Source organism: Myxocyprinus asiaticus, chromosome 2, assembly GCF_019703515.2.
Source record: "Myxocyprinus asiaticus isolate MX2 ecotype Aquarium Trade chromosome 2, UBuf_Myxa_2, whole genome shotgun sequence".
NCBI classification, from domain to species: domain Eukaryota; kingdom Metazoa; phylum Chordata; class Actinopteri; order Cypriniformes; family Catostomidae; genus Myxocyprinus; species Myxocyprinus asiaticus.
Window position 1 is genome coordinate 37,738,953 of NC_059345.1, and position 12,158 is coordinate 37,751,110.

Sequence of the window (12,158 nt, forward strand, 5' to 3'; positions counted from 1 at the left end):
CTCCATACACATATTATCCTTACAGTTTCGCGAATCCTAAATTCATACATGTTAAAACACTGATCAAGAGAGATGAATAGATTTCACATATTATAATATACATATACACTGGCAGCCAAAAGTTTGGAATAATGTACAGATTTAGCTGTTTTGGAAGGAAATTGGTACTTTAATTCACCAAAGTGGCATTCAACTGATCACAAAGTATAGTCAGGACATTACTGATGTAAAAAACAACACCATCACTATTTGAAAAAAAGTCATTTTTGATCAAATCTAGACAGGCCCCATTTCCAGCAGCCATCACTCTAACACCTTATCCTTGAGTAATCATTCTTAATTGCTAATTTGGTACTAGAAAATCACCTGCCATTATATCAAGCACAGTTGAAAGCTATTTGGTTCGTTAAATTAATCTTAACATTGTCTTTGTTTTTGAGTTGCCAGAGTATGCAATAGACTCGCATATCTTAAGGTCAATATTAGGTCAAAAATGGCAAAAAAGAAACAGCTTTCTCTGGAAACTCGTCAGTTAATAATTGTTTTGAGGAATGAAGGCTATACAATGCTTGAAATTGCCAAAAACTGAAGATTTTATGCAAAGGTGTACACTACAGTCTTCAAAGACAAAGGACAACTGGCTCTAACAAGGACAGAAAGAGATGTGGAAGGCCAGATGTACAACTAAACAAGAGGACAATTACATCAGAGTCTCTAGATTGAGAAATAGACGCCTCACATGTCCTCAGCTGACAGCTTCATTGAATTCTACCCGCTTAACACCAGTTTCATGTACAACAGTAAAGAGAAGACTCAGGGGTGCAGACCTAATGGGAAGAATTACAAAGAAAAAGCCACTTTTGAAACATAAAAACAAAAAGAAAAGGTTAGAATGGGCAAAGAAACACAGACATTGGACAACAGATAAGCAACCGATAAGAGTGTTATGGATCTTAACCCCATTGAGCTTTTGTGGGATCAGCTAGATTGTAACGTGTGTGTGAAGTGCCCGACAAGACAGCCACATCTATTGCAAATGCTACAGGAAGCGTGGGGTGAAATGTCACCTGAGTATCTGGACAAACTGACAGCTAGAATGCCAATAATCTGCAAAGCTTTCATTGCTGCATGTGGATGATTTGTTATGAGAACTCTTTGAAGTAGTTTAAGTTCTGAACATTTTTCATTTTTTTTTTTTTTTTTTTCAAATTGTAATAGTAATTTTTCACATTATTAATGTCCTGACTATACATTGTGATCAATTGAATGCTGCTTTGGTGAATAATAGTACCAATTTCTTTCCATAAATGCGAAATCTGTACATTATTCCAAACTTTTGGCCAGCAATGTATATATACCACATTATCTTGACCACCGCAATGAAACATGATTCATATGGAAACAGTATATTGTTTGATGAGGTGACCTCTCCCTTCCTGCTGTAGAACTGTAACTGATACCATCATATTCAGTTCCCCTCAGCAATATCCCTTATCACACACAATCTTATTACACACATGTAATCACTACTGTATATGTAGAAATGGATTTGGAATGGCTGGTATTCCGAGAGGGTTGGCTCATAGAGTCTAAGCCACTGTCATCTGAGTAGTGGTTGTCTTTCTGCTCGGCTGATATTAGGAGCTCTGCACTATCGATTCCTTTAACCATCATGCTTGGTAATTGTGATGAACTGCCTTTTAACAAGTGCTACTGATGACAATGCTGAATCAGTTTACTAAATGTGAAAGGGGTTATTGCTTCATAATCTGTGCTATTGGTTTACCATGGTTATCTGAGGCCTTGTCCACACTAATACGTTTTCGTTTGAAAACGCATCTTTTTCTCTCCGTTTTGGCCTTTGGTCCACACTGAGATGGCGTTTTTGTCAGCGAAAACTGAGCTTTTTGAAAACGCACTCCAAAGTGGATAAATTTGAAAATGCCGTTTTCACATTGTAGTGTGGACTGTGAAAACGGAGGCTTTTGAAAATGATGACGCACTTTTAGTCATGTGACGCAGTCATGTGACCCATTCAGTCCAAAACAAGATGGTGGACGACGTTGTATCACAGTTGTGTTTGGCTACTCTCCAGTTTGATTGTGTTGTTAAAGATTAATGTCAGTTTGTACATACTTCAGCTTACATTTTTTCAAAGGAGATGGGATGTTTACTCGCAGTTGTTGTTCAGTGGCGAAACGCGAGGACAGTTGCTTTTTCAGACCGTACATGGAGTGGAGATTTTGGGAGAGACCTGGACGCACCCGTGCGTGGTGGGATAATTTTGTACACGAAATTATCGTGTCCGAGGAGTGGCGTGAGAAATTTAGGATGTCTAGGGACTCTCTATATCATCTGAGTGAACTTCTACAAGCTCATATTCAAGGCCAGACAACATGACTGAGATCACCGGTGGATGTTGTTACAAAGGTTGCATGTACTCTATACTACTTAAGCAACAAAGGTAGACTCCGAAAAACGGCGAATGCGTTAGGATTAGCCCGACAAACTGTGTGTAAAATAATCAGAGAAGTATGCAGAGCTATTACATTACACCTGGGTCCCGAGTATGTATGTCCGTCCATTTAAAAAAACTCGGTGCTTTTCCTCAACATTGCCGCAACGTTTCAAAGAGGCGGAAAGTAAATAAACGCCTGACGGAAATGACGCATGTCGAAGCGTCTTACGTTTTACTCATGCGCAGTACAGGGACGTAAGCGTTTTCAGCATGGCCCAGCCCCGCCCTCCTCCTTGCCACATATATCATCTAAAATAGTACTCTGATGATGACATCGAGGTTTACGCTGATAGCCTAACGTGTTTCATCAGAAAGTGTGTAGAGGATGTTGTTCCGACCAAAACAATACGGATCTACCCCAACCAGAAGCCATGGATAAATAGCGATGTTCACGCGGCACTTGATGCGCGGACCTCCGCTTTTAATTCCGGGAACGCGGAGGAGCATAAACAAGCCAGTTATGCACTCTGCAAAACTATCAGAGCAGCCAAACGCCAGTACAGGGACAAGATTGAAGGACAGTTTAACACCACCAACTCTAGAAGCATGTGGGAGGGAATTAACATCATCACGGACTTTAAAGGAAATAAAAACTCCGCCATGCACACCACTGCCTCTCTCTTTTTAAATACTTTTTATGCTCATTTCAAGGGAAATAATACCACCCTCGCTAAGAGAGCTCTCGCGGCCGAAGCTACAGAGGTTAGCGGATGTAACCCGATCCTTCCGACGGGTGAATATCTGTAAAGCCACGGGTCCAGATGGCATTCCGGGCTGCGTCATCAGAGCATGCACGAACCAACTGGCTGGTGTTTTTATGGACATTTTCAACCTTTCCCTCTCCTTGTCTGTGGTCCCCACATGCTTTAAAATGTCCACCTTTGTGCCTGTACCAAAGCAATCCAAAATCGCTTGCTTAAATGATTGGCGTCCTGTTGCTCTGACCCCCATCATCAGCAAATGCTTTGAGAGACTAATCAGAGATTACATCTACTCTGTGCTGCCTCCCACACTGGACCCATTGCAGTTTGCTTACTGCAACAACCGCTCCACTGATGATGCTATTGCATCTACACTACACACTGCTCTCTCCCACCTGGAAAAAAGGAACACTTATGTGAGAATGCTGTTTGTAGACTACAGCTCAGCATTCAACACCGTAGCGCCCTCCAAGCTTGATGTGAAACTCCGGGCACTAGGCTTAAACAGCTCGCTGTGCAGCTGGATCCTGGACTTCCTGTCAAGCAGACGCCAGGTGGTTAGAATGGGCAGCAACATCTCCTCATCACTGACCCTCAACACTGGAGCCCCACAGGGCTGTGTTCTCAGCCCACTCCTGTATTCGCTGTACACACATGACTGTGTGGCAACACACAGCTCCAATGCCATCATTAAGTTTGCTGATGATACGATGGTGGTAGGTCTGATCACTGACAATGATGAAATGGCCTACAGAGAGGAGGTGCACACTCTGACACGCTGGTGTCAGGAGCACAATCTCTCCCTCAACATCAGCAAGATAAAGGAGCTTGTGGTGGACTTCAGGAGAAAAGACAGAGAACACAGTCCCATCACCATCAATGGAGCACCGGTGGAGAGAGTCAGCAGCTTCAAGTTCCTTGGTGTCCACATCACTGAGGAACTCACATGGTCCGTCCACACTGAGGCCATTGTGAAGAAGGCTCATCAGCACCTCTTCTTCCTGAGGAAGTTTGGAATGAACCTGAACCAAGCTGCATCACTGCCTGGTACGGCAATAGCACCGCCCACAACCGCAAAGCCCTGCAAAGGGTGGTGCGATCTGCCAGACACATCATCGGATGTGAGCTTCCCTCCCTCCAGGACATATATTCCAGGCGTTGTGTGAAAAAAGCTCGGAGGATCATCAGAGACTCCAGCCCGAGCCATGGGCTGCTCTCACTGCTACCATCAGGCAGGCAGTATCGCAGCATCAGGACCCGCACCAACCGACTTCATGGCAGCTTCTTCCCCCAAGCAATCAGACTTTTGAACTCTTGATCTCTCACAATCAATATACATCAGCACTTCACTTTATTAATCTTATTATCTCACACTGGACTGTCATAAATTATATTCTCTCTTAACAACACATTGGCAACTGACTATCAACCGACAGCCTGAATGTCAATACAGTACAATACAACCTTCTGAATATTTTATATATACTATATATACTATTTTTATTGTATAATGTGTATTATATATTGTGTGTATGTGTATTCTATATTGTGTGTATTGTATACTGTACATTGTATATAATTATTTGCATATTGTGTTGTGTAATTATGTGTATATTAGAATAGTAGATTGTGTTGTGTAAACCTGATGTTTATTGTAAATTGGTATATGTCTCATCACTGTCATGACTGCTATGTTGCTCGGAACTGCACCCAAGACTTTCACCCACTATTGCACTTGTGTATATGGTTGTGTGACAATAAAAGTGATTTTGATTTTGATCACCCGTGTTGTATTCTCCATCATAAGCACATTTGTGATGACAGAAAAGCACCGTGTTTCAAAAGAATCTGAAAGTCTGAAACAGACCAACTTTGCGGGGGCCGCCGGATTAAATCACACTCAGATTTGAACCGCAGCAAATGTGCCCAGTATGCAAACTACTATAGAGTATTTTCACACTTGAGAAAAAATCTAACTTTGATCCCTTACCAAAAAGTGAACAGAGTAAAAAAGAACCCAGTTCTTTTGCGTTTACACTGTCACTGACCTAGAAAATGGACTCAAAACGGATAGTCTGCTTTGCTTTCACACTCAGTACGTTTACATGCACTTTAAAAGTTCGATTTCAGTGGGCCTAAAACAATAATAAAAGCAGACATACGTAGACATAAATAATGCAAACAGACATAGATAATGCAATTTTAGCTCGGCTTTGTCCAGCATGTACTCCCAAAAACAGAGGTGATAAGCAACACAGATGAACATTCTTAAATATGGATGAAAATGAAGGAACAGCAAACTTTTTTAAAAAGTCACCAAATAGCTAGCAGAAGCAGGCTTTATTGGGGGCGTGGCTTCCCCACGGTGAACAACACGGACTCTGTCAGGAACACTGATGGGCGGGGCCCTTGGCACGGTGGCTGTGGCTGTGGATAGCAGCGCTTCAGCCAAGGCTTTTTTGTGTGAACGGCCGGCTCAGATGGACCCTGAGGGGCCTGGGGAGTAGAGTGCTGCTGTTTCGGGGGGCACTGCATTGAAGCAGAGCGTGAACGGCTGGGTTGAGCAGCGATACTGCCTTGTTTAGGCATGAAATGCTTCATAGCCTGCTGCTGTTTTTGGGCTGTCTGGAAGTGCTCCGATAGGGCTTCCACTGCGTTGCCAAAGAGACCAGCGGGGGATACCGGTGCATCAAGGAGGGCCGATTGTCCCCATCGTGCATGTTGGTCAGTGTCAGCCAAAGGTGACGGTCTAGGATGACCAGATTTCCCATGGAGCGCCCAATCGCTCTGGCGGTGGACTTTGTTGCTCTTAGTTCCAAATTGGTCGCGACGCGAAGTTCTTTGAACATGGTCTGGTCGGGACCAGATTCATCAATTTTTTTAAAGAATTTTGGCCTGGTAGACTTGGAGCACTGCCATCGTGAGCAAGGCGGCACCAGCTTGCCCAGCTGTATTATAGGTGCATCCCGCTAGTGTCAAATTAAGCCGGCATGGTGGGCAGGATCTCAAGCCAGCTTGAGTCGAGGGACATAAGTGGTCTGCTACCGCCTGTTCAATGGGGGGAAGCAAGCCATATCCCATTTGGTCTCCGCGGTCGACGGATGTGAAAGCTGCTGTATTGGAGAGGTGCAGACTCGCCAAGTATGAACTCCACAATTTGGAGAGCATGGACCTCGAGGAAAAATGGGCCAGGTCTGTGCGGGGTGGTCTTAGTTTGGCGGCCCAGCAAAAACTACTCATCCAGCCAAGACCGAGTTGGCTCTAACGGAGGTGACCATTCGAGCTCCAGCTTGTCTATAGCCTTAGTGAGAAGCAGCGTCCTCTAATGACGCGGACGAGGTGACAGTGTCTGAAGCTGTGAGAGAAACGGCGTCGTCATTGTCCTCCTCTCCGTGTTCACTGCTGCCGAACTGCATGACGGCGGAAGCACCGTCGGGCGGGCGAACACTTTTAGTGAACAGGACGGGGGAAGAAGAGTGTGGGGGTGTAGGTGCATGTGGGACCTGAGCCGGCAGTACAGCCTCACAATCCGTTTGCTCCATATCCTCGCATTGAGCATCGTCATTTCCCAGGTCCTTGAGGGACAGGGGAGGCAACGGAATAAGAGTGGTCGGGTCATTGCGCTTATATAGCGCTATCCGAGTGTGGAGCGTTTTAAGGCACATTGCCTCACAGTGTGGGTAGAAAGCTGAGCGCTGCATGCTCAATGTCATTGGCTGAGTGGACGCGAACGCCATTGGCTCAATTCAGTTGCATCTGAATTGCCGTGATCCAATAGGAGTTCAGAAATCTGAGAAAAGGAGTTTTTCCCATAAGTGTCAGCGACGCGATGTAAGTGGCCAAAATCGAAAGGGAAATATGCTTTCCTCCACCGGATCTGAATCTGACCAGGATTCAGTCAACTTTACATATACATGTACTTTACCATCTATCGACGACATACACACACATTCTCCCATATCAGCTACCTTTATGTTACCATACAGTTAATTTTCCCATGCCATCCCACAACACCAGTGTGGAGGTGGAGGCGTGGCCGAGCGCCGTGCTGTGGAGAGTGAAGCAGGGGAGATGAATGCTGAATGATTGCCACCTGTGCTTAACACCTGTCTTGTGTTTCAGTGAGGTGTGATTGGGGCTTTTAAGGAGAGGAGACGGTGGCAGTCAAGAGAGAGCCCAGCTGTGAAGCTGCGTGTGTGTTGGTTGCTGCCGTTTTGCAACTTGAGTTTTATGTGAAGCTATACCGTTGCACATTTATGCGAACGTGTTTTTGTTGTCAATAAAAGTGACATTCCTGAGTTGGAATCACCGTCTCCCGCTTCCTCATTCCTTGAACCTCCTTACAACCAGCTTTACACTGACAACTGTCAGCTTCTGTATACCAGACAAGCCACAACCACATCTCAATTCTCAATTACACACAAACACATACCAACATACTCAATGTCTCCCAGAGAAGATGTTACTTAATCTCTGCCGTCTCTCTTCTCTGATTTTGTTCAGTCAGGTGTTCAGTGTTTTGTTTTGTTATTTGTAAAGGTCAGTGTCATTTTAGTTATTCTCTGATGTGAAAAAGATGAAAAAAGAGACTATATGTACCTTATATTTGATCTTTGAATGTCGTTGTTGAGACATTAAGGTCGGTGTATTGCTCTGTCTCTCTCTTTCTCACACACACTCTCTCTCACTCTTTCTCTCTGTGTATTGTACTGTGAAAACATGCTGGCACTGCAGGTCTGATTCATAGAGAAAGGTCATGAAGTAAAGTAAATGAAAAGAGCACCTCTCCTCTCTCTCTCTCTCTCTCTCTCTCTCTTTCTCTCTCTCTCTGTCTTTTCCGTTTTCTTTATTTCTTTTTTGAAATTCTACTGACAGATTTTTAATTTTGGGGTGAACTATCCCTTTAAGAGTAATTCCAATATGGTATTATCCCATGATTACTTCCATGTTTATGATATCTGGAGCGTTCCTCTTTCGTGACACAATTTTTATTATTAATGCATCAGCGCTGATGTTTTGATTAACACACTATTAACTGCTGTAATGCCACAGGGAGGGAACATGAGTTTGTAGCTGTGTGTTAATGGAGAACTGGGAGACAGAGCTGAGCTGGCCACTAATGGCTTTAGTTGGAGGTAATGTGAACATTTGTTAGGCACTGCAAGCCTCTGGCTCTCACTATGATAAACACACCACTGCCTTTACAAGATCTGCGCCTCACAGCTGTGGAAAAAGGGTTGAAAGTTAAATGCTCGAATGGAGCCATAACAAAAGTAAAATAAGAGAGAGAATGTGAGAAATAGGGAGAGGTGAGGAATAAGAGCTAATTATTAGCCTTTCCCTTCGGCTGGATGTTTTCATGCATGCAATGAATAAATTTCAAGTGTATACGTGTGTGTGTGTGTGTGTGTGTGTGTGTGTGTTTGTGTATGTGTGTGTGTTTGCACTAAAGTAAGAGGAACATTAATATGTTCTAATCAAAGATTGTGTTGGCATATTCCCTGTGCACATACTGCATTTAAAAGGGAAAAAAAGAAAAAAAAGAGGTTGCGAATGAAGAAGTGGTGAGCAACTGAAGTGGGAACATGAAAGATAAGATATAGAGAAGAGGAGGACAGAGAATTCCTTGGTCAGGAGGAGGAGCCCAGAGCAGGTGTGCAATCGCATCTCCAAGAAGTCAAACATAAGTAAATTAAGTGTGACGATGGGCTGTAATTCACCAGCAGAGGGATTTGGTCATATGATGAGCAGATTTGGAGGTGCAACTGAGAAGAACAAAGTGCGACACTTCTTGACAGCCAAAAGAATCTGTGTGAATGTTCTGTAAACCCATCACACCCAGCACTCCCTTTTCTCCTCCAACCAACATCATCCAGCTCAGATTAAGTAGCTTTTATCATGTCCTCCTGCTAGTGTTATGGCAGCACAATATTTCATTTCAGAGTGACATGTCTTGTTTTACTCACCCTGTTTCATGGAGATTGTAATGTTTTGAGTTAGGATAAACATTTTCTTTTACTAGAGTTAAATAAGTTTTCTCAACACAGCTCAGATTAAATGTGTTTCTAGTTTATAAGAAATCAGTAGGCTGTGATTAGTTTTTGCAGCTATTGTCCTTGTAACATATTATTAAGAACATACACAGTGATAATTAGTGTGGGTGGTAGGAATTTGTCTCAATCACAGGCTGTAGTGCACATGTTGTAGAATTCTCCGTCCATTTAATCATCAACTTCATGGCCTTGTTGATGAACCTGCGTCAAAATTTTTGGCAAAAATCAGTCCTTGCATTTCAGATTTTCATCTTCTCCCCTTTTTTCTTAGACATTCCATACTCCAAGTTTTGGTGATGAGGAGTTTGAAATTCCCCCCATCACGCCTCCTCCTGAGATAGAGCCTGGTATGGGCCTCCAGGAGGTGAACTCGCCTTACCCCGGGCTACCTGACCACCCCAACTCTCAGCGGGGGTTGTTCACCCCACAGTTCCCACCTCAGAGCCTGGAGCTCCCCTCAATCACCATCTCCAGAAATATGATGGAGCAGGAAGGAATTAACAATGGACACCCCAGGGTAAATATCAGGTTATTTTTATATTTGCATGAGACATTTTGAAGATTTTATTGTTTGCAAATGTTGAAGGGAGTTGTTATGCGAAGGAAAAAATGGTTTCTGCAGTTTACAATACGTTTAGCTTACAGCACCATCTGAATTTAAGGATAGTTTTAAATTCAGTTATTTTCCTCCTCTAAATGCAAATAAGTTTGCCAAAGGTGTTTTTGCAAAACAAATCAAGAATGTGGTTAAACCTTGGTGTTACATTTGCTGTTATAAACCTGGATTAGTACTTGTAGACACTTAGTACATTTACATGCACCATAGAAGTTTGGTTTCAGTCAGACTTTTTTAAATGTCTTGTAATTGTACCAGTCTGATTTTTGAAAAGTCAGACTAACAGACCTAGATAATGCGATTGTAACTCAGCTTCCTCCATTAGTAGACATGTTAATCAGACCACAATTGGCCTTGTCAAAGGCTGGTACACAACGTGAATTTAACAGTTCCTCAGCTGATGTCCGTCCTTCAAATGTTTGATTATGCACTGCATCATGTTTACTTGGACAGTCAAAGGAAGACTGTTGCTGGGCTACGCAAAAACCGAAAAAACCCCACTGTAGCTTGATTATAACTGTGCATGTAAACGTACTGACTGAGAACAGAGACTTAAGAGACAACAGTCTTGCTAACAGACAATGTGGCCAGTAAAATACACTCAGATTTAGCTGAATGTATTTATTCTTTAAACTTGTTTCACTGTGATGACTAATATATAAGATAAAATAAAGGTCTAGGCAATCATTCACTCCATAACAATCATGATTTACGATCAAGCTTTTATCGCTGTTAATTCAGATAGAGAAATGGCTCTTAAATGCCACCGACATGGATTCACTGAAGAGAAAGTATTGAAAATGCCATGGCCAGACTATATTAAAAACTGCTATTATAGAAATGAAATCGCTGTCAAAGAAATTTGAATACATAAAAGGATACAAAGTGACATTAGCCAGCAGATGATGTGCAGCAGGGATTTAATGTTCTTTTGTTCCCTCCAGGAGTTTTCATGAATATTGCAGAGTTTGACATTGCAACATTTCATTGCAGCAGTCTTTTATTTTAATACAAAATAGTTCCTTTTTCCCAACATGTACAGCAATATACGTATATATAGAATTATATATCTTTATTTACATTCCAATATGAACATGCACCATCAAATTTTACTTCTCCTTTCCTGGCCATCCATGTTGCTAGCAAGTAAAATAATTGCAGCTTTTAAAATATCTGTGCTGCATAAGTGACCGCCGGAAGGCTTTTTGCCTAAAGAATTTTCATTTCATGGTCAGTTAAGCTCGTATGCATCTGGAAGAAAAACGGAACCTTGACACAATTACAACACATATGGTTCTCACTGCACTGTGAAGGGATTAGATTTGATTCTCCAACATTATTCCTCTTTAGCGGCTATTTCTGTGGACAGCGCTTCTGATTGTGTGGAGACTGTATTAGCAGGGTTTGGGGAGAATGAGGGCACCCTGCTCTGTTTCTGGTGGCATTGTGACTCTGATTCTTCACTATCACTTATCACTCATGGTCCTCCTGAAGGACTCTTTGTCTCTATTCTCTTAATAGAATTGATCTCAGTTTGACCTGCTCTCTGGGATTGGTACAGACAGTGCTGTGCATTTGAGTCAATGCTTCACATTTATGAAGGACTTGGTAAGGGCTAGCAGAAGTTGGCACTGTAACCCCTAACATTGTCCTTCAGTGATGTATTTTTATATCTAATGCAGTCTGACAGACCAAGAAGGACAATACAGGATCAAATTGATGTAATATTTCAGATAGATGGCCGGCAAGGGCATAAACCAAATATTTATGTCTCCTCAAAAAATGATAGAAGCAACAGCATTATGTGCTGTGGTTGAGGAACTAAATCAGATCATTCTATGAGCCTCCTGTTAGAGATAAAACAGAACAGCGTACCTGTGCTAGTTTCAACTGCCCTTCATGTTTCTACATTTTTGCCAGCTATTGCTCTAATTTCTTCTCTCTAATGCTGCATGCATGTAAGGCATAATTAGCCGCAGATGCTGCTGGCCAAAGCCAACTTGGTAAAATCAATTTTTCAGCTGTGAAGAAGTCTGGCAGGATCTTGAATGTGAAGTCATTATTTATTTAATCTGTTCTCTTAACAAGCTCCTGTGCCTCTTTCTCGTTGGAGTCTAGTTCTTACTGGCTCTCAGAACTGACGAGGAGCTGATGAGGAACCAAAGATTTGGCGAACCCCCGCCCCAGTCATACACAAAGATTACTATACAAATAATGGTAACACTTTACAATAAGGTTCCGTTCATTAAAATTATTTAATGCATTTGGTA

General features: G+C 42.5%; 1 protein-coding gene across 1 annotated transcript in view; it reads left to right on the forward strand.

Moving 5' to 3' along the window:
* Positions 1-12,158, forward strand: part of LOC127450086 (TOX high mobility group box family member 3-like) — an 83,737-nt gene that overhangs the window by 52,770 nt on the left and 18,809 nt on the right. Inside the window, exon 3 of the mRNA XM_051713830.1 lies at positions 9,544-9,789. Coding sequence (XP_051569790.1) covers positions 9,544-9,789 — 246 coding nt within the window. The remainder of the gene's footprint in view (positions 1-9,543; positions 9,790-12,158) is intronic.